The 26202-nt window shown below is 38.5% G+C and overlaps 1 protein-coding gene across 5 annotated transcripts in view; it reads left to right on the forward strand.

Annotated features, from left to right (window-relative positions):
• Window positions 1-26202, forward strand: part of CFAP44 (cilia and flagella associated protein 44) — a 148018-nt gene that overhangs the window by 85041 nt on the left and 36775 nt on the right. For 4 of the 5 annotated variants that reach the window (XM_057306749.1, XM_057306750.1, XM_048215189.2 and 1 more), the window contains 2 exons: window positions 6564-6760; window positions 7749-7923. In XM_057306749.1, the coding sequence (XP_057162732.1) occupies window positions 6564-6760; window positions 7749-7923 (372 nt within the window). The remainder of the gene's footprint in view (window positions 1-6563; window positions 6761-7748; window positions 7924-26202) is intronic. The other variant, XM_044382012.3, reaches the window with a different exon arrangement.

The raw sequence follows: 26202 nt of genomic DNA on the forward strand, positions 1-26202 counted from the left end.
TGTTTTGTCAGTCTTTGATATGATCCACTTACCATCGAATTAGTCTGCCTGAAAGTTTTTCATTTTTTTGCATATTAGCATAGTCCATAGTCTTTCATCTTTCATTCCCCCTTCTGATTACCCCCCCTTTCTTTATCCCTTTCTTCCCCTACCAATCATCCTAGTTCTTATGTTCCATAGATGAGAGAAATCATATGATAGTTGTCTTTCTCTGCTTGACTTATTTCACTTAGCATTATCTCCTCCAGTGCCGTCCATGTTGTAGCAAATGTTGAGAACTCGTTCTTTCTGATAGCTGAGTAATATTCCATTGTATATATGGACCACAACTTCTTAATCCAGTCATCTGTTGAAGGGCATCTCGGCTCCTTCCACGATTTAGCTATTGTGGACATTGCTGCTATGAACATTGGGGTGCATATGGCCCTTCACTACGTCTGTATCTTTGGGGTAAACACCCAGTAGTGCAATGGCTGGGTCATAGGGTAGCTCAATTTTTAACTTTTTAAGGGACCTCCACACTGTTTTCCAGAGTGGCTGTACCAACTTGCATTCCCACCAACAATGTAGGAGGGATCCCCTTTCTCCACATCCTTTCCAACAATTGTTGTCTCTTGCCTTGTCTATTTTTGCCATTCTAACTGGCGTAAGGTGGTATCTCAGTGTGGTTTTGATTTTAATTTCCCTGATGGCTAATGATTTTGAACACTTTTTTATGTGTCTGTTAGCCATTTGTATGTCATCACTGGAAAAGTGTCTGTTCATATCTTCTGCCCATTTTTTGATTTATTTGTTTCTCATGTATTGAGTTTGAGAAGTTCTTCGTAGATCTTGGATACTAGTCCTTTATCTGTAGTGTCATTTGCAAATATATTCTCCCATTCCGTGGGCTGCCTCTTAGTTTTTTTGACTGTTTCCTTGGCTGTGCAGAAGCTTTTTATCTTGATGAATTCCCATAAGTTCATTTTATCTTTTATTTCTCTTGCCTTTGGGGATGTGTCATGAAAAAGCTTGCTTTGGCCGATGTCGTAGAGGTTGCTGCCTATGTTCTCCTCTAGAATTTTGATGGATTCCTGTCTCACATCGAGGTCTTTCATCCATTTGGAGTTTATTTTTGTGTATGGTGTGAGAGAGTGGTCAAGTTTCATTCTTTTGCATGTAGCTGTCCAATTTTCCCAGCACCATTTATTGAAGAGACTGTCTTTTTCCCACCGGATGTTTTTTCCTGCTTTATCAAATATTAGTTGTCCAAAGAGCCGAGGGTCCATTTCTGGGTTCTCTATTCTGTTCCATTGGTCTATGTGTCTGTTTTTGTGCCAGTACCATGCTGTCTTTGTGATCACAGCATTGTAGTACAGCTCGAAATCCGGCATTGTGATGCCCCCAGCTTTGTTTTTCCTTTTCAACAGTTCCTTGGCGATTCGGGGCCTTTTCTGTTTCCATACAAATTTAAGGACTATTTGTTCCAGTTCTTTGAAAAATGTCCTCGGTATTTTGATCGGGATAGCATTGAAAGTGTAGATTGCTCTGGGTAGCATAGACATTTTAACTATGTTAATTCTTCCAATCCATGAGCATGGAATATCTTTCCATCTTTTTATGTCTTCCTCAATGTCTTTCAAGAGTGATTTATAGTTTCTAGAATATAGGTCCTTTACGTCTCTGGTTAAGTTAATTCCAAGGTAACGTATGGTTTTAGGTGCTATTGTAAATGGGATGGATTCCCTAATTTCTCTTTCTTCGGTCTCGTTATTCATGTATAGAAATGCAACTGATTTCTGAGCATTGATTTTGTATCCCGTCACATTACTGAATTGCTCTATAACTTCTAATAGTTTGGGAGTGGCTTCTTTTGGGTTTTCCATATAGAGTATCATGTCATCTGCGAAGAGAAACATTTTGACTTCTTCTTTGCCGATTTGGATACCTTTGATCCCTTTTTGTCGTCTGATTGCTGTTGCAAGGACTTCTTTTTTTTTTTTTTTAAGATTTTATTTATTTATTTGACAGAGATAGAGACAGCCAGCGAGAGAGGGAACACAAGCAGGGGGAGTGGGAGAGGAAGAGCAGGCTCCCAGCAGAGGAGCCTGATGTGGGACTCGATCCCATAATGCCGGGATCACGCCCTGAGCCGAAGGCAGGCGCTTAACCACTGTGCCACCCAGGCGCCCCAGGACTTCTAGTACTATGTTGAATAATAGTGGCGAGAGTGGGCATCCTTGTCGTGTTCCTGATCTTAAGGGAAAGGCTTCCAGCTTTTCCCCATTGAGAATAATATTTGCTGTAGGCTTTTCATAGATGGCTTTTATGAGATTGAGAAATGTACCCTCTATTCCTACACTCTGAAGGGTTTTAATCAGGAAAGGATGCTGTATTTTGTCAAATGCTTTTTCAGCATCAATTGAGAGGATAATATGGTTCCTGAGTCTTTTCTTGTTGATATGATGTATCACGCTGATCGATTTGCGAATGTTGAACCACGCTTGCATCCCAGGTATGAATCCCACTCGGTCATGATGAATAATCCTTTTAATGTACTGTTGGATTCTATTAGCCAGGATCTTGTTGAGGATTTTGGCATCTATATTCATTAGGGAAATCGGTCTGTAATTTTCCTTTTTGAGGGGGTCTTTGCCTGGTTTGGGGATCAAGGTAATAATGGCCTCATGGAATGAGTTTGGTAGCTTTCCTTCTGTTTCTATTTTTTGAAATAGCTTTAAGAGAATAGGTATTATTTCTTCTTTGAATGTTTGGTAGAATTCCCCAGGAAGACCATCCGGGCCTGAAGTTTTGTTATTTGGAAGGTTGTTTATCACTGACTCAATTTCTTCATAATTAATTGGCCTGTTTAAGAAATCAACTTCTTCCTGTTTCAATCTTGGTAGTTTATAGGTTTCCAGGAAGGATTCCATCTCTTCCAGATTGCTTAGTTTATTGGCATATAGCTGTTGATAAAAATTTCTAATAATCCTTCCAATTTCAATGGTGTTGGTCGTGACCTCTCCTTTTTCATTCATAATTTTAATAATCTGGGTCCTTTCTCTTTTCTTTTGGATAAGTCTTGCCAGTGGTCTGTCAATTTTATTGATTCTCTCCAAGAACCAGCTTCTAGTCCTGTTGATCTGCTCTACTGTACTTCTGGTTTCTGATTGATTGATTTCTGCTCTAATTTTGGTCAACTGCTTCCTCATGAGTGGATTAGGCCTGTCCCTCTGTTGCTGTTCCAGCTTCTTGAGGTGAGAATATAAAAACTGCATTTTAGATTTTTCTATTCTTTTGAGTGAGGCTTGGATGGCTATGTATTTCCCCCTTAGGACTGCCTTTGCAGTATCCCATAGGTTTTGGACTGTTGTGTTTTCATTCTCGTTGGTCTCCATAAATTGTTTAAATTGATTTTTGATTTCCTGGTTTATCAAATCATTCCTGAGCAGGATGGTTCTTACTCTCCAAGTGTTTGAGTTTCTTCCAAATTTTTCCTTGTGGTTGAGTTCCAATTTCAGAGCGTTGTGGTCTGAGAATATGCAGGGGATAATTTCAATCTTTTGGTATCAGTTGAGACCTGTTTTGTGTCCCAGAACATGGTCTATTCTTGAGAATGTTCCATGGGCATTAGAATAGAATGAGTATTCTTTGGTTCTGGGGTTTAGTGTTCTATATATATCTATGAGGTCCAACTCATCGAGTATGGCATTCAAAGCCTTTGATTCTTTGCTTTGTTTTTGCCAGGGTGTTCTGTCTATTTCTGAGAGTGGAGTGTTGAGGTCCCCTACTATTAGTGTATTTTTATCTATATGTCTCTTTATTGTGGTTAAGAGTTGGCTTGTGTATCTTGCTGCTCCCCTGTTCGGGGCATATATATTTATAATTGTCATATCCACTTGTTGAATACTTCCTTTAAGAATAATATAGTGCCCTTCTGTGTCTCTAACTATAGTCTCTAGTTTAAAATCCAGTTTATCTGATATGAGAATTGCTACCCCAGCTTTCTTTTGAGGTCCATTTGCGTGAAAGATGGTACTCCATCCCCTTACTCTAAGTCTGAATGCATCTTTGGGTTCGAAATGAGTCTCTTGTAGACAGCAAATGGACGGGTTATTTCTTTTTATCCAATCTGCAACCCTGTGGCATTTATGGGAGCGTTTAAACCATTTACATTGGCACTAAGAACTGAGAGATAGAATTTTTTTTTTTTAAAGATTTTATTTATTTATTTGACAGGATAGAGGCAGCCAGCGAGAGAGGGAACACAAACAGGGGGAGTGGGAGAGGAAGAAGCAGGCTCATAGTGGAGGAGCCTGACGTGGGGCTCGATCCCACAATGCCGGGATCACGCCCTGAGCCGAAGGCAGACGCTCAACCGCTGTGCCACCCAGGCACCCCTGAGAGAGAGAATTTTAATGATGCCATGTTGCCAGTAAAGTCTTTGTTTGTATTGGTTGTGACTTTCTTTTCTGTATCACTCTTGGGGCCTTTTTTACCTTTATAGAACTCCCCGTAATATCTCCTGTAGGGCTGGTTTCGTGGTTACGAAATTGGTTAGTGACTAGCGATCCTGAAATGTCTGTATTTCTCCATCAATTCTGAATGACAGCCTTGCTGGATAAAGGATCCTTGGCTGCATGTTTTTCTCTGCAAGAGCTTTAAAAATGTCCCCCCAACCCTTTCTCTCATTCCAGGTCTGTGTAGATAGGTCTGACGTAATTCTGATGACTTTGCCTTGGTATGTGAGAAATTTCTTTGCCCTGGCCACTTTCAATACTGTATCCTTGGATCTAATATTTGCGAATTGCACTATGACGTGACGTGGCATAGGTTTGTCGTGATTGAGCTTGGGAGGGGTCCTCTCTGCCTCTTGGACACGAATGTTTGTTTCCCTCACTAGATTAGGGAAGTTTTCAGCTACAATTTGTTCAAATATCTCTTCTAGACCTCTGTTTTTCTCCACCCCCTCGGGGATGCCGATGATTCTGACATTGGATCGATTCATTGTGTCAGTAATCTCCCATAACCTACATTCGTGGGCATGCATTTTTTTAAGACCAGCTTCTATTTTCGTTTTTACCTCTGTTAACCCATCCTCCAATTCACTAATACATTCCTCTGTTTCGGTGACCCTGGCCATCAGAGCCTCTAGTTTTGCCTGCATTTGGCTCATAGAATTTTTAATTTCTGTCAGATTCGCTCTCATTTCTGTCCTTAGGGATTCTGTATTCTCAGTAACCTTTTCGTTAATACTTTTTGCAATTCTACTCATCATTTTGACCATTGTTACTCTGAATTCCATTTCTGATAATTTGGTTACATCGATATCCATTATTTCTGTGGCAGAGGCCACAGACTCACTGTCTTGTCTTTGCTGGGGGGGGGGATTCTCCTTCTTGTCATTCTGATGAAGAGAGGTTGCGGGGTTGTCCAGAGCCCAAATTATTGACTGGGTCCCAGGCCGTGCCCCTTGTTTTACAGGGATCTTGGGGATGTGGGCTTCTTCTTTAAAGATTTTATTTATTTATATGTGGCAGAGAGCCAACCAGCGAAAGAGGGAACACAAGCAGGGGAGTGGGAGAGGAAGAAGCAGGCCCCCAGCGGAGGAGCCTGATGAGGGACTCCTTTCCGGAACACTGGGATCACGCCCTAAGCTGAAGACAGGCTCTCAGTGACTGCGCCACCCAGGTGCCCTGGGTTGTGGGCTTCTTGATTTTTCAGCCTGCCTTCTGTGTTCTGGGGGAGGGGCCTGCCGCGCCGATACTCAGGCGACCCTGTTTGGGTAGAGTCTCCATGTCCCCTGCGAGGGGGGATGGGGATGGGCACACTGTGAGCCGGTACTTCCAGGCTTTTGTTCTCTGGCGGCTTTCCCTGGCGGTTTGCTGTGCCTCTTCTGAGAGTCAGAGCAGCAGCGGCTGAATCTCAGCCTCTGTCTCAGAACAGAGGGGATCACGGACTGTTCTCCACTGATGTTCTGGCCACTTTAACTCCGTTACTGTTGGTGCTGCTCAACCCTGCAGCGTCCCGGGATGTGCGCCCCACACCCGGCGTCCCAGCCCTCACTTCCAGGGCCGGCGTGTCTCTGTCCTTTGTGTTTCTAATGCCGCCAGCCGCCAGCCGCCCCTGTGCGCTCCCGGATCTCCGGGTCTCAGTCTATTTCCGGTGAGCACACCGGGATTCCAGAGTTCCACAAGATGCCTGGTGGCGTGTGCTCCCGGCTCACGGTCTCAGTCTGCTGTTTCGCGGGTGCCGTCCGTGAGTCCACCCGCTCCCCTGTGCAGGTAGCCACCGCTTCCCTGCGCCCCAACGCGGCGGCTCCCTCCCCTTTCCGTTTATCTTCCGATATCTGTGCACGGTTTCACGGCTCCCCGCTTCGTACCTCAATACTCAGCGCTGGAGATGTTCATTTGTAGAGATCCAGATGCATCTTCCTGTATCTCAGGCTGGTTCCGTGGTTGTTTAGGCTGGTCTGGTACCTATCCCAGTGTGTTGTGGTCTTATTAATCATGCAGAATATTAAAAATGGTATAATTGATTAAAATGGTGACTATCACAAATACTTGTTCTATTTTTTTTTTCAGATTTCGTGAGTCATTGGAAAGCGATACTATTGTGGTTCATGCTATACAAAGTGATCACAAGATATCCTCCTATAGACTTGTGAAGCCCTCTAAGTATTCCAAGTCCAAACGAACAAGTCTGTCAGACAGAAGAACAAGCAAAATGGAGAGATTTGAAAAAGAGGGAGCTGGAAGAAAGGATAGCCAGAAAGATACAGGTAGCCTAAATAACAAGAAGTCTTTTAAATCCTTACTTATTAAGGTTTCAAAACTGAATTGTCTTTTTGTAGGCAGAACCTTCAAACCCTATTTGATGGCTTGAGCTCCACCTCTTGTCTCCCTTATTCCTTTGGAATAACAATCAAGAGAGAGGGCTGTGTGGTATGGCTGAGAATAGGAAGCCATGTTCCTCCTGCAAATGCTCCACACCAACTATTTATTGCAGGCTGCCAAGGAAAACCCACCCTGGTTATGCGACTGAGAGGGTTAGAGTACTTGATGCTGCTAATTTCTTACTTCCAACATCTAACTATTCTTCAATCTAGGCTTTCTCCAGTTAATAGTTGCCACATTAAACTCCTGTTTTCTATATTCCCATATATGTGAAATATGGAAGGTGAAATTATGAGTTATAACTATATGACCATCCCATAATATTATTTAACTTTTTTCCAAAGTATATCTCTGAAGTATATCTCTCTGTAGTTTGAACATAAAGTAAGAAATTGCCTCAGTAGATATGTAATTCTTAAATCATAGATTTGATTGTGTGTTTCTGACCAGTTTTTCAATTGGCCACAGACCACTACAATTGATATATGTCACCTCAAGTTATACATGTCAATTAGGACTCACTCGCTTTACCCTTCCCCCACCACATCACAAATATTCCTACCCAACTTCTCAGTTTGTCTGTTAGTGGCCCCGCATTATTTATCTTGTTTTCTAATTATTTGATATATGTCTTGTCTTGCCAACTTTTCAGTAAGGTCCTTTAGAGCAAATACTGTGACTTAGATCTCTTTGTTTTGGCATTCTAAAATACTTATTAAAATACTTATTATGGACTTAAATTCAACAAATACTGTGATTTACAGATTCATTATATTCTATTTTTTAAAACATGGTAGGTTTAAAAAAAATATTTGAGAATTTCATTTTGATGTTTCAAGAAGATTGAAAAAAAAATGTTGACTCTCTGTACAGATGGGCGCATTAGTGTGGAAGAAGAATCAATTATAGAGAAAGGGAAGAAATTTCGGCCTAAAACCCTAAGTGAAATTATCGTGGAGAATCAAATTGAGAAAACGAGGAAACTTATATTAAAAGCTGAAAGGGCCCAACTTAAGATTCAGCAGCGAAAAAAAGAATGGGAGGACCTGTAAGTGTGTTTTTGTTTTCTTTCTTTCTTTCTTTCTTTCTTTCTTTCTTTCTTTCTTTCTTTCTTCCTTCCTTCCTTCCTTCCTTCCTTCCTTCCTTCCTTCCTTCCTTCCTTCCTTCCTTCCTTTCTTTCTTTCTTTCTTTCTTTCTTTCTTTCTTTCTTTCTCTTTTTTTTACCTAAATTTTTCATTTTAATATGAGTTTCAAAATATCTTTGAAATAGAAACAGAGATAGAGTATTGAAGACAGATCAGCTGGATCTCTTAGAGTAATGATACCTTCGTGGAACTTCTATGATCCTTAGGATTTGGGGCCCAGGAATTCCATTTTGTGAATACACTCAGTGATTTTTAAGGATCAAGAAATTCCTGTTTATTCTAACATCAAGTTATTTTTCTTTATGTTCTAATATCTTACAGTTTTGGCTTTCAACTCTAGGCCTCTCATCATCTAAAGTTGACTTTTAAAAACTCTGGTATGAGGTACTTTTATTTAAAAGCACATTTTTTAATTTGTTTTATTTGCCACCTACATATATGTTTGGTGAAATGTCTTTTCATGTCTTTTGCCTATGTTCAGATAAGATTGTTTGCTATTTTGCTGTTAAGTTCTGAGAGTTCTTTATATGTTCTAGATACCACTCCTTTGTTGGTTATGTGGTTTTCAAATATTTTCTCTCAGTTTGTAGCTTGTCTTTTCATTTCTTTAATAGGTCTTTTGCAGAGTGAACGTTTTTAATTTTGTTAAACCCAATTTATCAATATTTCCTTCTATCAATCTTGTTTTTGGTGTTGAGTCTAAGAACTCTGCCTAGCCCTATTCCAGTGATTTTCTATTTTTTATAATAATTTTTTATTATATTATGTTAGTCACCATACAGTACATCCCCAGTTTTTGATGTAAAGTTCCATGATTCATTACTTGCGTATAACACCCAGTGCACCATGCAATACGTGCCCTCCTGAATACCCATCACTGGCCTATTCCATTCCCCCACCCCCTTCCCCTCTGAAGCCCTAAGTTTGTTTCCCAGAGTCCATAGTCTCTCATGGTTCATTCCCCCTTCTATTTACCCCCCCTTTCTTCTTCCCTTTCTTCTCCTACCGATCTTCCTATTTCTTATGTTCCATAAGTGAGTGAAACCATGTGATAATTGTCTTTCTCTGCTTGACCTATTTCACTTAGCATTATCTCCTCCAGTCCTGTCCATGTTGCAGCAAATGTTGTGAAATCATTCTTTTTGATGGCTGAGTAATATTCCATTGTCTATATGGACCACATCTTCTTAATCCAGTCATCTGTTGAAGGGCATCTCGGCTCCTTCCATGATTTAGCTATTGTGGACAATGCTGCTATGAACATTGGGGTGCATATGGCCCTTCTCTTCACTACGTCTATATCTTTGGTGTAAATACCCAGTAGTGCAATGGCTGGGTCATAGGGTAGCTCAATTTCTAACTTTTTAAGGGACCTCCACACTGTTTTCCAGAGTGGCTGTACCAACTTGCATTCCCACCAACAATGTAGGAGGGATCCCCTTTCTCCACATCCTCTCCAACATTTGTTGTTTCCTGCCTTGTCCATTTTTGCCATTCTAACTGGCGTAAGGTGGTATCTTAGTGTGGTTTTGATTTGAATTTCCCTGATGGCTAATGATTTTGAACACTTTTTCGTGTGTCTGTTAGCCACGTGTATGTCTTCATTGGAAAAGTGTCTGTTCATATCTTCTGCCCATTTTTTGACTTGATTATTTGTTTCCCATGTATTGAGTTTGAGAAGTTCTTTGTAGATCTTTGATACTAATCTTTTATCTGTAGTGTCATTTGCAAATATCTTCTCCCATTCCATGGGCTGCCTCTTAGTTTTTTTTTTTTTTTGACTGTTTACTTGGCTGTGCAGAAGCTTTTTGTCTTGATGAAGTCCCACAAGCTCATTTTTTCTTTTGTTTCTCTTGCCTTTGGAAATGTGTCATGAAAAAAGTTACTGTGGCTGATGTCAAAGAGGTTGCAGCCTATGTTCTCCACTAGGATTTTGATGGATTCCTGTCTTACTTCAAGGTGTTAAATCCATTTGGAGTTTATCTTTGTGTATGGTGTGAGAGAGTGGTCAAGTTTCATTCTTTTGCATGTAGCTGTCCAATTTTCCCAGCACCATTTATTGATGTTTTTTCCTGCTTCCCCTATGTTCATCTGTTTTGTTTCTTAAATTCCACATATGAGTGAAATCATATAGTATTTATCTTTCTCTGACTGATTTTGCTTAGTATAATACTCTCTAGTTCCATCCATATCATTGCAAAATATGGAAAGAGCCCAGATGTCCATCAACAGATGAATGGATAAAGAAGTTGTGGTATATATATAAAATGGGATATTACTCAGCCATCATCTGTGTTTTTTTGTTTTATTTTTTTCATGATTTCCTGTGGCTTACTTGAATATTTTAGAGTTCCAATATGATTACAGCGTTTTTGAGAGTATCACTTTTTACAGCTTTTTAAGCATTTTTTCTAGGTATTACATTATGTATACACAACTTATATAGTATACTAGTGTTGACATTTTATCAGCTTGAATGAAATGTAAAAACCTTACCTGCCTTCAGATCCCTTTATACACCTCCCGCCTCTTGTTTCCCTTGTTTATAGTATAATTGTATAAATATTTTCTCAACACACATTTCAGACAGTGTTATAGTTTTTTTTAATCATCAAACATATTAGACAATAGTAAAAGTAAAATGTATTTGCCATTATTTTTACTATTAACATTTTAATCTCTTCCTTCTTGGTGTTCCAAAGTTCCTTCTATCATTTCATTTCTTCTTAGAAAACTTCTGTTAGCCATTCTTTTAGGGTTGGTATGCTGGTGACAAATTCTTAGCTTTCCCTCACCTAAGAATGGCTTGAGCTCTCCTTCATTCTGGAAGGATATTTTTACTAGACATAAAATTCTGTGTTGACATCTCTCTTTTTCAACATGTGAAAAGTATTGTGCTTCTTTCTGCTGGCCTCCGTGGTTTCTTATGATCAATCTTCTGCCATTCAAATTGCTTTCCCCCTATATGTAAGGTGTTATTTTTGTCTTGCTGCTTTCAAGATTTTTTTTGTCCTTAGTTTTCAAAAGTTTGACTCTAATTTGTCTTGGTACATCTTTGAATTTATTCTTTTTAGGATTCATTAAACTTCTTGAATCTGTATGTTTGTATTCTGGCCAAATTTGGGAAGTTTTCGGCTGTTATTTCTTTTTTTTTTATTTAAATACATTTATTTTATTTTTATTTTTTTGAACTCCTTTTATTTTTTTTAGTAATATTTTTTTGTTATGTTAGTCACCATACAGTACATCCCCAGTTTTTGATGCAAAGTTCCATGATTCATTGTGTATAACACCCAGGGCACCATGCAATACGTGCCCTCCTGAATACCCATCACCAACCTAGCCCATTCCCCCACCCCCCGAAGCCCTCAGTTTGTTTCCCAGAGTCCATAGTCTCTCATGGCTGTTATTTCTTACAGTTTTTTTTTTTTTTTTTTGAAACCCTGTCCTCTTTTTCCTTTCCTTCATGGATTCCAATGACACAAATGTTAGATCTCTGAGGCTCTGTGTGGGATTTAAAAAAAGGGTTTTTTTTATTGTTTGTTTATTTGTAGTGTCTTTTTTTGTTATTCAGATTGGATAATTTCTATTGTTCTATCTTCAAAGTAATGATTCTTTTCTCTGTCTCCTCCATTCTGGTGTTGAGCACATCCATTAAGTTTTATTTTGGTTACTGAAGTTTTCAGCTCTAAAATTTCTATTTGGTACTTCTTTGTACCTTCCATTTCTTTGAGACTCTATTTTTCCATTTGTTTCAAGCACCTTTCTAATTGTTTATTGAAGCACTTTATAATGGCTGCTTTAAAATTGTCAGATTATTCTAACATCTCTATCATCTTGGGGTTGGCAACTGGTAATCATCTTTTCTTATTCAAGTTGAGATCATCCTGATTCTTTGTATGACAATTTTTTTACTGAAATCTGGACATTTGGGGTATTATGAGACTCTGAATCTTATATATACATTCAGTTTTAGCTGGCTTCCTCTGACTTGAGCAGGATAAGGAAGAATGCCACCTCATGGGTATAGAAGTCCAGGTTACTCATTTTTTCCCCAGCTGATACCTGAGGAAGAAAGGGGCACTTACTGGTCAGCAATTGGAGTTCTAGATCCCTACTAGGCTGCCTCTAATACCACTTTGCTCTCTAGTTGTCTTCCACTGATGTTGTGGAGGGTGGTCAAGTTCTTCACTTTCCACTAGGCTTCCTCAAACACTACCCTAGCAAGGTGGGGTGGATCACCTTGTTACTACTGGACAAAGGCAGAAGTCCAGACTCCCTATGGGGTCTCCACTGTAACTGTGGTAGGCAGGCTTGTTACCACACACTGGAGATGAAGTCCTCGTCCCCAGGGCTTACCTCCTTTAACACCATCCCTGTCGGGGTTGTGTTGCCTTGTTAAAGTCTGCTGGTGGTAAAAGTATAGACTCCCCACTTGACCTTTGCTGGCTGGATGGAGGTTGGCCGCATTTGTCTGTGTGTGTGTGTGTGTACAAGTGCGCTGTGTGGCTAGAGTAGAGCATTTATTTTCTAAAAAGTTTTCTGTCTTACTAGTCTCTTTTCTTGATCCTTTAGCTAGAAAGAGCAAGATTTTGTTGGGCTTTTATTGTCTAAACCCTTTGGTATTTCTAGTTGCCCTTTTCTTTAGTTCCACGCCTGAGATATATGAGGCGGTAAGAAAGTCTAGAGATTTAACATCATATACTTCCTTGGGTCCCAAAGTTCTTTGTGGTCTATCATCTTCTTTTCACCTTTCAGAATCTTCTCATGTTGTATATGTATAATGTTTAGGGGTTTTATTTGCACTTACCAGCAAAGATAGGAATATGTAAATCATTCCCTCTTCTCAGAAGTAGAAACTCTTTCCACTGACTTTATTATATTTATCTTTAATATGGTGATTTTTAAAAAATATTTTATTTATTTATTTGAGAGAGAGAGTGTGTGCACAAGCAGGAGAAATGGGAGAGGGAGAAGCAGGCTCCTTGCTGAGCAGGGAGCCCAATGTGCGGCTTGATCCCAGGATCCTGGAATCATGACCTGAGCTGAAAGCAGACACTTAACCAACTGAGCCATCCAGGCACCTCTTAATCCAGTGATCTCGCTAAGCTCACTTACTAGGTCTAGTAGCATTTTTTCTTTTTTATGAATATGGTCATGTTTCATGTGAGAAAAGATTCTTCCTTTTCAATCTCTTATTTCTTGACTCATTGTACTGTCTAGGATATGTACTACAATGTTCAATAAAGATGATGAGAGTAAACATCCTTATCTTATTGCCAATCTAAGGAGAAACATTCAGTCTTTTATTATAAAATGTGACATCAGCCCTTTATCAGTTTGATGAAATTCCCTTTAGTTCTTAGTTCATTGAAAAAATTTTTAATATAATTTTATGAAGGATAGGTGCTGAATTTTATCAAATGATTTTTATATGCATATTGAGATGACCATATGCTTTTAAAATTTTATTCCTTAATATTGTGGGTCACAGTTATTGATTTCAAATGTTAAATCAGCATTCTGAGGATAAATTTCACTTGATCATTCTCCTTTTAAAAATTTTGCTGAAATTTTTTTGTAGTATTCTTGTCTGATTTTGGTATCAGGTTAATGCTGGCCTCATAAAATCTGTGGAGTTTCCCTCTTCTGTTATTTTTGGAAGAGTTTGAGCAGGATTTGTATTAATTCTTCAACTATTTGGTATAATTCACCAGTGAAGCAATCTGGTCCTAGACTTCTCTTTGTTGGGAGGTTTTTGATTACTGATTCAATCTCCTTAACTGGTAATTGGTGTGTTCACATTTTCTATTTCTTCATGATTTGGTCTTCATAGGTTGTATATTTTTAGGAACTTACACATTTCTTCTAGGTGGTCCAATTTGGTGGTGTATAGTTATTCATAGTGGTCTCTTGGGATCCTTTGTGTTTCTGTGGTATCAGTTGTAATATCTCCTCCTTGATTTCTGATCTTGAGTGCTTTTTTTTCTTAATAAAGATTTTATTTATTTGAGAGAGAGAGAGAGGGAGAGAAAGCGCATGAGCAGAGAGAAGGAACAGAGGCAGAGAGAGAAGCAGGCTCCCCTCTCAGCAGGGAGCCCAGTGTGGGGCTTGATCACAGGACCCTGGAATCATGACCTGAGCTGAAGGCAGACACTTAACTGACTGAGGTACCCAGGTTCCTGGTCCTCTCTATTTTCTTGATGAATCTAGCTTAAAGTTTGTCAATTTTGCTTTTATCTTTTCAAAACATAAATGCCCAGCTCTTGCTTTCATTGATCTTTACTATTGTCTTTTAAATCTCTATTTCACTTATTTCTGCTTTGATTTTTGTTATTTCCTCCTTTCCACTAACTTTGCACTTTGTGCTTTTTTTTTTTTTTTTTCTGGTTCCTTGAGGTATAAGGTTAAGTTAGTTGCTCAAGATTTTTCTTGTTTCCCGATGTAGGCATTTATCACTATAGACTTCCCTGTTAGAACTGCTTTTCTTGCATCCTATAAGTTTTAGGTATGTTGTATTTCTATTTTCATTTGTTACAAGATATTATTTCTCTTTTGATTTTTTACTTGTTATTCAAAGTACGTCTACTCTCCAGATATTTATGAATTTTATAGTTTCCTTCTTGTAATTGATTTCTAGCTTTATACCTAGTTTTTATACCTTTTTCTTTTTTTTTTAAAGATTTTATTTATTTATTTGACAGAGATAGAGACAGCCAGTGAGAGAGGGGACACAAGCAGGGGGAGTGGGAGAGGAAGAAGCAGGCTCATAGCAGAGGAGCCTGATGTGGGGCTTGATCCCGTAACGCCAGGATCACGCCCTGAGCTGAAGGCAGACGCTTAACCACTGTGCCACCCAGGCGCCCCTTATACCTTTTTCTAACCTTTGAAGTTAGAAAAGATATTGAATATGATTGCAAGCTTTTTAAATTAATTAAGACTTGTTTTGTGGCCTAATGTGATTTATCCTGGAGAATGTTCCATGTGCATTTAAGAATGTATATTCTGCTACAATTGAATGGAATGTCTGTAAATATTTGTTAAGTCCATCTTGTCCTAACTAGTTATTTGAGTCTAATGTTTCCTTATTATATATATATTTTTTTTGTGGGGGGGGTCTTGACCTAGTTTTGTTGTATATTTGGATTCTTTCTCTTTATGTTTTTTGTATCTATTATAGGTTTTTGCTTTGTGGTTACTGTGAGACTTACATAAAACATATCAGTCTATTTTAACCTGATAATAATTTAACTTTGAACACATGCTAAAGCTGTATCTCTAACTCCCCCAACATTTTGTTTTTGATGTCACAGTTTACATCTTTTTACCTTACATATCCATTAACAAATCATTGTAGTTATAGTTATTTTTAATACTTTTGCCTTTTAACCTTTATGCTAAATTTATAAATGATTTACCCACCACCATTAGTATTAGAGTATTCTGAATTTATATATATTTGTCTTTATTGTCAAAATTTATATTTATGTATGTTGTCTTATTACTAGTTAGTGTCCTTCTGCTTCAGTTTGAATAAGTGACTTTAGCATTTCTTGAAAGGCTGGGCTAATGGTAATGAACTCCTTCAGCTTTTGTTCGTCTGGAAAACTCTTTATTTCCCTAATGCTGAAGGACAATTTTGCTGGGTAGGTTATTTTTATTGGTAGTCTTTTTCTTTAAGCACTTTGAATTTATTATGCCACTCTCTGCTGGCCTGCAAAGCTTCAGCTAAAAAAGTCTGCTGATAGTCTTATTTCTCTTATGTGTATGTATATATATAAAAAGTTGTATTTCTCTTGCTGTTTTAAAGATCTTCTCCTTGTCTTTAGTGTTTGACAATTTATTATACTGTGTCTTGGTGTGGGTTTTTTTGGATTTATTTGTTTTAAACTTTTTGGGCATCCTGGATCTGGATATCTATTTATTTCTCCAGGTTAAAGAATTTTTCAGCCATTATTTCTTTGAATAAGACTTCTGACCATCTCTCACCATTTGGGACCCCTGTAATGTGAATATTAATTTGCTTGTTGATGTCTTTTAGGTTCCTTAAGCTATGTTCACTCTTTTTAATTCTTTTTTCTTTTGCCCCTCTGACTGAATGAACTCCATTGCCCTGTTTTTTAGTTAATCAATCCTTTCTTCCACTTGATCTAGTTTGGTGTTGAACCCTATTTTTGAACGTTCCAGTTCAATTATTGTATTCTTCACTTCTGTGTTTTCTATTTGCTACTATCTTATATTTTCTATCTCTGTTGATATATTCACTCTGTACATACATTGTTTTCCTGACCTTGGTGAGCATCTCTATGAATATTATATTAAACTCTTTATCAGGTAAATCACTTTATCTCCATTTCATTAAGGTCTGTTTCTGGAATTTTATCTTGTTCTTTATGTGGAACATATTTTTCTGCTTCATTTCCCTAACTCTGTGGGTTGGTTTCTGCACATTAGAGAAAATAGTCACCTTTCCCAGTCTTTATGGAGTGTTCTCATGTTCTCATGTTCACCCTGGCCCGGACTCAGTCTCTCTCTCTCTGTTTTATGTTGGGGCAGGTTTATTGACATGAAAAGATGTTTATAGTATATTATTAATGAAAAAGCACATAAGGCAACAGTTTAATTTGGGAGAGTATCAATAAAATGTAACAGTGGTTGTCTCTAGGTGATAGGGTTATGGACCTTACAGGATTTTTTCTTTCTTTTTTCTTATCTTTATTTCCTAATTTTTTATAGCAACTTTATGGAGATATAATTTGCATATCATATAGCACTCATTTAATGTCCAATTCAATGTGTTTTTTTGTATATTCTGAGGTGTGCAACCATTACCACTCTTTTCTAATATCATTATCCCCCCCCCACACACAAAAAACCCTACTCATTAGCAGTCACTCTTCATTTCCTCAAACTCCCATTCTTAGCCCCAATCAACCACTTATTTATTTTTTTTTAAGAAAGAGTGTGAGTGGGGGTGGGGGGAGGGGCAGAGGGAGAGGAAGAGAGATCTTAAGTAGGCTCCACGCCCAGCGTGGAGCTTGATGTGGGTCTTGATCTCATGACACTGAGACCATAACCTGAGCTGATGTCAAGAGTTGGACACTTAACTGACTGAGCCACCCAGGGGTCCCTTAACCTTAAACAATCATTTTTTGTCTCTATAGATTTGTCTACTGACATCTTATAGACATGGATTCTGTGGTCTTTGTGGCTTCTTTTGCTTCATAGGACTTTAAATTTCATTCAGGTTGTAACATGTATCAGCACTTCATTCCTTTCTATGACCAAACAATCCATATCATATTTATCAGTTCATCAGTTGAAACACATTTAGGTTATTTCCATTTTTTTTCAGTATTATGAATAATGCTACTATTAATATTTGTGTATTTTTGTGTGGACATGTGTTTTCAAGTCTCTTTGGTAGATACCTAGGAGTGGAATTGCTGGGTGTAATATGCTAACTGCTTAACGTTTATTTTTTAATTGAAATGTGGCTGACGTACAATGTTGCATTAATTTCAGGTGTACAACATAGTAATTTGACAACTCTATACATTATGCAATGCTCATAAGTGTAGCTACCATCTGTCCCCATACAATGCTCTTATAATACCATTGACTATATTCCCTATGCTGCACCTTTTATCCCTGTAGCTTACATGTTCCATAACTGGAAGCCTCTATCTGCCACTCCCCTTCACCCATTTTACCCTTTCCCCAACCCCTCTCTGCTCTGGTAGCCATAGTTTGTTTTCTGTGCTTATGGGTCTAATTTTTCTTTTTCTTTTTTTTTTTTTTCCTGTACATTTGTTTTTTAGATTCCACATAGAGGTGAAATTATATCGTATTTGTCTTTCTCTGACTTATTTCATTTAGCATAATACCCTCTATGTCCATCCATGTTGTTGGAAATGGCAAGATCTCATTCTTTTTTATGGCTGAGGAATATTCTATTATATATATGCCACATCTTCTTAATCCATCATCTGTGGATGGCGACTTAGGTTGCTGCCATATTTTGGTTTTTTTGTAAAGACATTACATATAAACAAAACTATCTGGGATGCCTAGATGGCTCAGTCAGTTAAGTGTCTGCCTTCGGCTCAGGTCATGACCATAGATTCCTGGGATTGAGTCCTACACTGGGCTCCTTGCTCAGCAGGGGAGCCTGCTTCTTCCTCTGCCTGCCGCTCCCCCTGCTTGTGCTCTCTCTCTCTCTGACAAATAAATAAAATCTTAAAAAAATAATAACTATATGGTATTTGTCTTTCTCTGACTTATTTCACTTAGCATAATACTCTCTAGCTCCATCCATGTCATTGCAAATGGCAAGATTTCATTCTTTTTGATGGCTAAGTAATATTCCATTGGATAGATGGATAATCACTTCTTCTTTATCCATTCATCAGTCAGTGGACATCTGGGCTCTTTCTCCATAATTTGGCTATTGTTTATAGTGCTGTTATAAACATTAGAGTGCATGTGCCCCTTCAAATCAGCATTTTTGTGTCCTTTGGATAAACACATAGTAGTGCAATTGCTGGGTCATAGATAGGTCTATTTTTAACTTTTGAGGAACCTCCATACTGTTTTCTAGAATGGTTGCACTAGTTTGCATTCCTACCCACAATGTAAGAAGGTTCCCCTTTCTCTGCATCCTCACCAACATCTGTTGTTAGCTTGTTAATTTTAGCCATTGACAGGTGTGAGGTGATATCTCATTGTAGTTTTGATTTGTATTTCCCTGACGATGAGTGACGTGGAGCATCTTTTCATGAGTCTGTTAGCCATCTGTGGGTCTCCTTTGGAGAAATGTCCATTCATGTCTTCTGCCCATTTTTTTAACTGGATTATTTATTTTTCAGATGTTGAGTTGTGTAAGTTCTTTATATATTTTGGATACTAACCCTTTATCAGATGTGTCATTTGCAAATATCTTCTCCATTCCATTGGTTGCCTTTTAGTTTTGTTGATTGTTTCCTTCACTGTGCAGAAGCTTTTTATTTGGTAAAGTCCCAATAGTTTATTTTTGCTTTTGTTCCCCTTGCCTCAGGAGACCTATCTAGTAAGAAATTGCTACAGCTGATGTCAAAGGGATTATTGCCTGTGTTCTCCTCTAGCATTTTAATGGTTTCCTGTCTTACATTTAGGTCTTTCATCCATTTTGAATTTATTTTTGTGTGTGGTGTAAGAAAGTGGTCATGTTTTATGCTTTTGCATGTTGCTGTCCAGTTTTCCCAACACCATTTGTTAAAGAGACTGTTTCCATTGGATGTTCTTTCCTGCTTTGTTGAAGATTAATTGGCCATGTAGTTGTGGGTTCATTTCTGGGTTTTCTACTCTGTTCCATTGATCTATGTGTCTGTTTCTGTGCCAGTACCATACTGTCTTGATCATTAAAGCTTTGTAATATAACTTTAAGTCTGGAATTGTGATGCCTCCAGCTTTGCTTTTCTGTTTTCAAGATTGCTTTGGCTATTTGGGTTATTTTTTTTTAATTAAATTAAATTTTTTTTTTTTATTTTTTTAAAATTTAATTTCAATTAATTAACATATAATGTATTATTTGTTTCAGGGGTACAGGTCTGTGATTCATCAGTCTTATATAATACCCAGTGATCATTACAACACATACAGTCCCAGTGTCCATCACCCAGTTACTCCATCCCCCCACACCCCTCCCCTCCAGCAACCCTCAGTTTGTTTCCTATGATTAAGAGTCCCATATGGTTTGTCTCTGCCTCTGGTTTTATCTTGTTTCATTTTTTCTTCTCTTCCCCTATGATCCTCTGCCTTGTTTCTTAAATTCCACATAGCAGTGAGATCATATGGTAATTGTCTTTCTGTGGTTGACTTATTTCACTCTATTCCAACCACATTGTTGCAAATGGCAAGATTTCATTTTTTTTTTAATGGCTGAGTAGTAGTCCATTGTATATATACATACCACATCTTCTTTATCCATTCATCTGTCGATGGACATCTGGGCTCTTTCTAGTTTGGCTGTTGTGGACATTGCTGCTATAAACATTGGGGTGCAGATGCCTCATCGGATCACTGCATTTGTATCTTTGGGGTAAATACCCAGTAGTGCAATTGGTGGGTTGTAGAGTAGTTCCTTTAGGTGTAAGGTTAAGTTGTATATTTGAGACTTCTTCTCGAGGAAGTCCTGTATTGCTATATACTTCCTGCTCATGATTGCCTTTGCTGCATCCAAAAGGTTTTGGACTGTCGTGTTTTCATTTTCATTTGCTTCCATGTATTTTAAAAAATTTCTTCTTTAATTTCCTATTTAACCCATTCATTCTTTAATAGGATGTTGTTTAACTTCCATGTATTTGTGGTCTTTCCAACTTTTTTTGTGTGTTTGACCTCATGTTTCATACCATTGTAGTCTGAAAATATGCATGGTATGATCTCAGTCATTTTGTACTGGTTGAAGCCTGATTTGTGGCCCAGTATGTGATCTCTTCTGGAGAATGTTCACTTGAAAAGAAAGTATATTCTGCTGCTTTAGGATGAAATGTTCTGAATATATCTGTTAAGTCCATCTGGTCCAGTGTATCATTCAAAGCCATTGTTTCCTTGTTGATCTTCTGTTTAGATGATTTGTCCATTGTTGTGAGTGGGGTGTTAAAGTCACCTATTATTGTGTTATTATTAATGAGTTTCTTTAAGTTTGTTATTAATTGATTTAGGTATTTGACTGCTCCCAAGTTGGGGACATAAATATTTACAATTGTTGGATCTTCTTGTTTATTATGATATGGTGCCCTTGTTCATCTCTTATTAACAGTCTTTGGTTTAAAATCTACTTCGTCTGATATAAATATGGCTACTCCAGCTTTCTTTTGATGTCCACTAACATGATAAATGGTTCTCCACCCCCTCACTTTCAATCTGGAGGTGTCTTGGGTCTAAAACAAATCTCTTGTAAACAGCATATCAATGGGTCTTTTTTTTAAAAAATCCATTCTGATACCATATGTGTTTTGATTGGAGCATTTAGTCCGTTTACATTCAGAGTAATTATTGATAGATATAAATGTAGTCATCATTGTATTACCTGTAAAGTCACTGTTCCTGTAGACTGTCTCTATTCTTTTTTTTTTTTTTTTAAGATTTTATTTATTTATGTGACAGAGAGACAGCCAGAGAGAGAGGGAACACAGCAGGGGGAGTGGGAGAGGAAGAAGCAGGCTCACATCGGAGGAGCCCGATGTGGGACTCGATCCCGGTACGCCGGGATCACGCCCTGAGCTGAAGGCAGACGCTTTAACGACTGCGCTACCCAGGCGCCCCAACTGTCTCTATTCTTTCTAGTCTTTGTTGCTTTTGGTCTCTTTTTCACTCAAAGGGTCCCCTTCAGCATTTCTTGCAGAGCTGATTTGTGTTCATGAACTTCTTTAGTTTTTGCTTGTCTTGGAAACTCTTTATCTCTCCTTCTATTCTGAATGACAGCTTTACATGATAAAATATTCTTGATTATGTATTTTTCCCATTTAACACATTGAATATATCATGCCAGTCCTTTTTGGTCTTTCAGGTTTCTGTAGACAGGTCTGCTGCTAACTTTATGTGCCTACCCTTGTAGGTTGAGGAACATTTATCCCTAGCTGCTTTCAGAATTTTCTTTATCTTTGTATTTTGCAAGTTTCACTATGATATGTCTAGGTGTTAACCTGTTTTTGTTGATTTTTGAGAGGAGATCTCTGTGCCTCTTGTATTCGAATGCCTGTTTCTTTCCCCCAGATTAGGGCAGTTCTCAGCTATAATTTGTTCAAATAAACCTTCTGCCCCTTTTTCCTACTCTTCTTCTTCGAATTCCTATGATATGGGTATTATTGCACTTTATGGAATCGCTGAATTCCCTAAATCTACCTTCATGATCTAATAGTTTTCTTTCCCTCTTCTTTTTTTTTTTTTTTTAAAGATTTTATTTATTTATTCGACAGAGATAGAGACAGCCAGGAGAGAGGGAACACAAGCAGGGGGAGTGGGGGAGGAAGAAGCAGGCTCCTAGCGGAAGAGCCTGATGTGGGGCTCGATCCCCTAACGCCGGGATCACGCCCTGAGCCGAAGGCAGACGCTTAACCGCTGTGCCACCCAGGCGCCCCTTCTTTCCCTCTTCTTTTCAGCTTCATTATCTTCCATAATTTTATCTTCTGTATCGCCTATCCACTCCTCTGCTTCTTCCATCCTCACTGTGATTACATCCAGTTGGTTTTCCATCTCAGTTATAACATTTTTTATTTTGGCCCGACTAGTTTTTAGGTCTTTTATCTCTGCAGGAAGGGTTTCTCTGGTGTCTTCTATGCTTCTTTCAAGCCCAGCTGTATTCTTATGACTGTTGTTCTAAATTCTTGTTCAGATATATTGCTTATATCTGTTTTGAGAAAGACCCTGGCTATGATTTCTTCATCTTTCTTTTGGGGAGAATTCCTCTGTCTTTTCATTCTGTATGTTTCCTGTTCCTGAGAGTATATTAAGAAGGGATCATACACTGCCCAGGGCCTGGTACTTCAGTAAGTGTTTCTAGTATATGTTGTGTGCACTCTGCTGTTGTGTTTTGGCTGCTCTTTTCCACAGGTCAGTCCTATGCAGAGTTCCTCCTTGCTTACAGTGGGGAGTGTTTGGGCCTTTAACTAGGTGTGCTTTGATTTGTTTCTTAAAATAAGCCTGGTAAAGAAAAGAAAAAACAACCCTGATCTGAAAAAAAGAGAGAAAAAGAAAAGGAACAGCAATAACAAAAAACCAAACAGACAAACAAGAAACTATAAGTCTGATTCCAAAGAAAAAGAAAGGTGGGAGGGAAGACACCTGATCCAAAAAAAGAGAAAAGGAAATGAAAAAAAAAACAAAAAAACAAAAACCAAACAAACAAAAAACTATAAACCTGATTCCAAAGAGAAAAAAAAAAATTAAAAAAATAAAGAAGGCTGGTCCTAGTTCCACCAGAACTGAAGCTGACACTTTGGAGCACTCTGTGAACAGTGAACTTGGTGCATGTGGGGTACCTATGTTGGTCTTCTGGGGGAGCACCTGCTGCTCTGCCTCACAGTCAGATCTGCCTAGTAATCATGAACTTGCAGGGTGGGGGCGGGTGGGGTTTGTTATAAATGGCTCCCACCTCCCCTGGGGGTGCTGTGTTTCTCATTGAAGTCTGACTGTGTTGGTGGCAAGGGAGAAAATGGTGCCACTGCACTCTCTCCTCCCAGGACAGGAGATCTTGCACCTGCTGCTGTTCAAGAAGTCCTCACAAAAGAGTAAACAATCTCCGCTCTTGTGTCCCAGGCTTTTGTCAGATCCCTGTTCTTGGGGCTGTTGGTGTGCCTGGCACCACAGCTCTCCTGCCTTTTATCTCTGGTGTGCAGCTGGGATTCAAAACTCCAAATCTTAAATGACCTGTCATGGTGTGGACCTGCTCCCCTCCTCCAGGAGAAAGCCTCGCCTTGTCTGGTGCTGTTTCATCCCAGAAAAACAGTCACACACCTGCATAGGTGCCCAAAGCCTATGGTAAAGCACAGTGAAAGGCTGCGATCAGTTATCTGTCCTTTGCATGCACCTCTGTCCCCTGCAGACGAAAGGCCACTTGATGGCACCTGTGCCATCTTTTGTCCTTGGAGAGTCAATATACTCTCTTCCAAATGTACGCCAGGAAGGGAAATGTTTTCTCCCAGTGTGACACAGAGGATCCCTGTACCATGCTTTCCACCCCCAGGCCTGAGCTGTCCTTTTCCTTAGAAGAACCCACCATGGCTCGACTCCAGGGAAAGTCACGGACTTTTAAACCCTCAGAATTAGAGCTCCACACACTGCTTGCAGAAATTTGCAATACTCATTTCCTTTCAACTCCACAGTCAGTGGTTTTGGGAGGTGTTTTTCTTGTGCAAAGCTAACGTGGTACTCTCTCTCTCTCCCTCTCTCTATTCTCTCTGCAGAAAGGGCTCCTTCCCCACTGCAGCACCATGGCTTTTCTCCCCCCCAGTTCAAGTCTACATGCCTCGTTCTTTCCATGTTCTCTCCCTTTGACCATGTAAATCATTCTCCCAATTCCAGATTGATTTCCTGCGTGTGCCAAATGATTTGATGTTAATCTAGCTCTGTTTGAGGGATGAGGCGATCCCAGGGTGCTCCTACTCCTCCTCCATCTTAACTCCTCTCTCCAGATGCCCTTTTAAACTGCAGCTTTAAACTAATCTGCTCATGGTCCCTCAGTCCTATATTTCTCACTGCAGTTCATAGCATCAGGAGTGGTGGCTCCCTTTGTTACTGTGTCTTCATCTCTCTTGCTGTTCTCTGTGTGGTCTATCTTTTGAAGCTGTTAAGTCAGCCCTCAGTTATTCTTTGGAGGAAATTGCTTTATAAATAAATGTAGATTTAGTGTGTCTGTGGAACAGTGGAGTTCAAAGTCTTCCTATGTTGCCATCATAAACTATATCAGCTTGGCCTGAACTCAGCTGTCTTTCAGAACTTTGTGATTGTACAAGCCATCAAAAATCACATGATCATCTCAAGAGATGCAGGGAAAGCATTTGACAAAATTCAACATCTACTCACGATAAAAATTCTCACCAGAGTGGATATAGTAGAAACATACCTCAAAATAATAAAGGTACATATGACAAGCTGACAGCTAACATCATTCTCAATGACGAAAAGCTGAAAGCTTTCCCTCTGAAATCAGGAACAAGGATGTTCACTCTTGTTGCTTCTTTTCAACATAGTAGAAGTCCTAGCTAGAACAGTTAGGCAAGAAAAAAAAAGAATCTAAATGGAAGGAAGTATGTCTATCTATTTGCAGATGACATATTACATATAGAAAATCCTAAAGACTCTGCCAAAATACTGTTAGAACTAATAAATGAATTCAGTAAAGTGGCGAGATGAAATAAATTCACAAAAATCAGTTGTTTCTATATATTAACAATGAACTATCAGAGAAATTTGGAAAACAATCCCATTATAATTGCACCAAAAAGAATAAAATATTTAGGAATAAATTTAACCAAGCATATGAAATATCTGTACAGTGAAAACAATAAGACATTGATGAAAGAAATTGAAGACATAAATAGACATTTCATGCATGGATTAGAAGACTTAATATTGTTAAAATGTTTGTACTATCCAAAGGAATCTATAGACTCAATGTAATCCCTATCAAAATTCCACAGAAATAGTAAAAGCAATCCTAAAAATTGCATGGATCCATATAAAACTCTGAATAGCTAAAGCCATCTTGAGAAGGGAAAATAAAGCTAGAAATATACTCCCTGACTTCAAACTATGTTACAAAGCTATAGTGATGAAAACAATATGGCATTGGCATAAAAAGAGACCCAATTAATGTAATAGACCAGAAATAAGTGGTCCATGCTTATATTGTCCATTTATGACAAAGGAACCAAGAATATGTAATGGGGAAAGGACAGTCTCTCCAATAAATGCTGTTGGGAAAACTGAACTGCCACATGCAAAAGAATGACACTGGACCAGTATCTCACACCATACATGAAAATTAACGCAAAATGAATTAAAGACTTGAATGTAAGACCTGAACCCACAAAAGAAAACACAGGTGGTAAGTCGCTCAACATTGTTCCCAGCAATTATTTTTTAGGTTTGACAACAAAAGCAAAGGCAACAAAAACAAGTGGGACTATATAGCAAACTAAAAAGCTTCTGTATAGTAAAAACAACTATCAAAAATGAAAGGGCAGCTTAGGGAATGTATTCACAATCATATATCTGATAAAGGGTTCATATCCAAAATATATAAAGAACTTTTACAACTTAATAGCAAAAAACCAAACAGATTTAAAAGTAGACAGAGGATGTATATAGGCATTTTTCAAAGGAGACCTACAAAAGGCCATTAAGTACATGAAAATGTGCTGAATGTCACTAATAATCAGGGAAACACAAATCAAAACCACAATGAGATCACACCTATCAGAATACCTATCATCAAAAGGACAAGAGATAACAAGTATTGGCAAAAATGTGGGATAAAGGGCACTTTGTACACTATTGATGGGAACATAAATTGGTGCAGCCACTATGGAAAACAGTATGGAGGTTTCTCAAAAATATTAAAAATAAGATTGCCATATGGTCCAGCAATCCCACTTCTGGGTTTATAGCCAAAGAAAACTAAAATGGTCTTTGAAGAGATG

This window comes from Ursus arctos, unplaced genomic scaffold (assembly GCF_023065955.2).
Source record: "Ursus arctos isolate Adak ecotype North America unplaced genomic scaffold, UrsArc2.0 scaffold_4, whole genome shotgun sequence".
NCBI lineage: Eukaryota > Metazoa > Chordata > Mammalia > Carnivora > Ursidae > Ursus > Ursus arctos.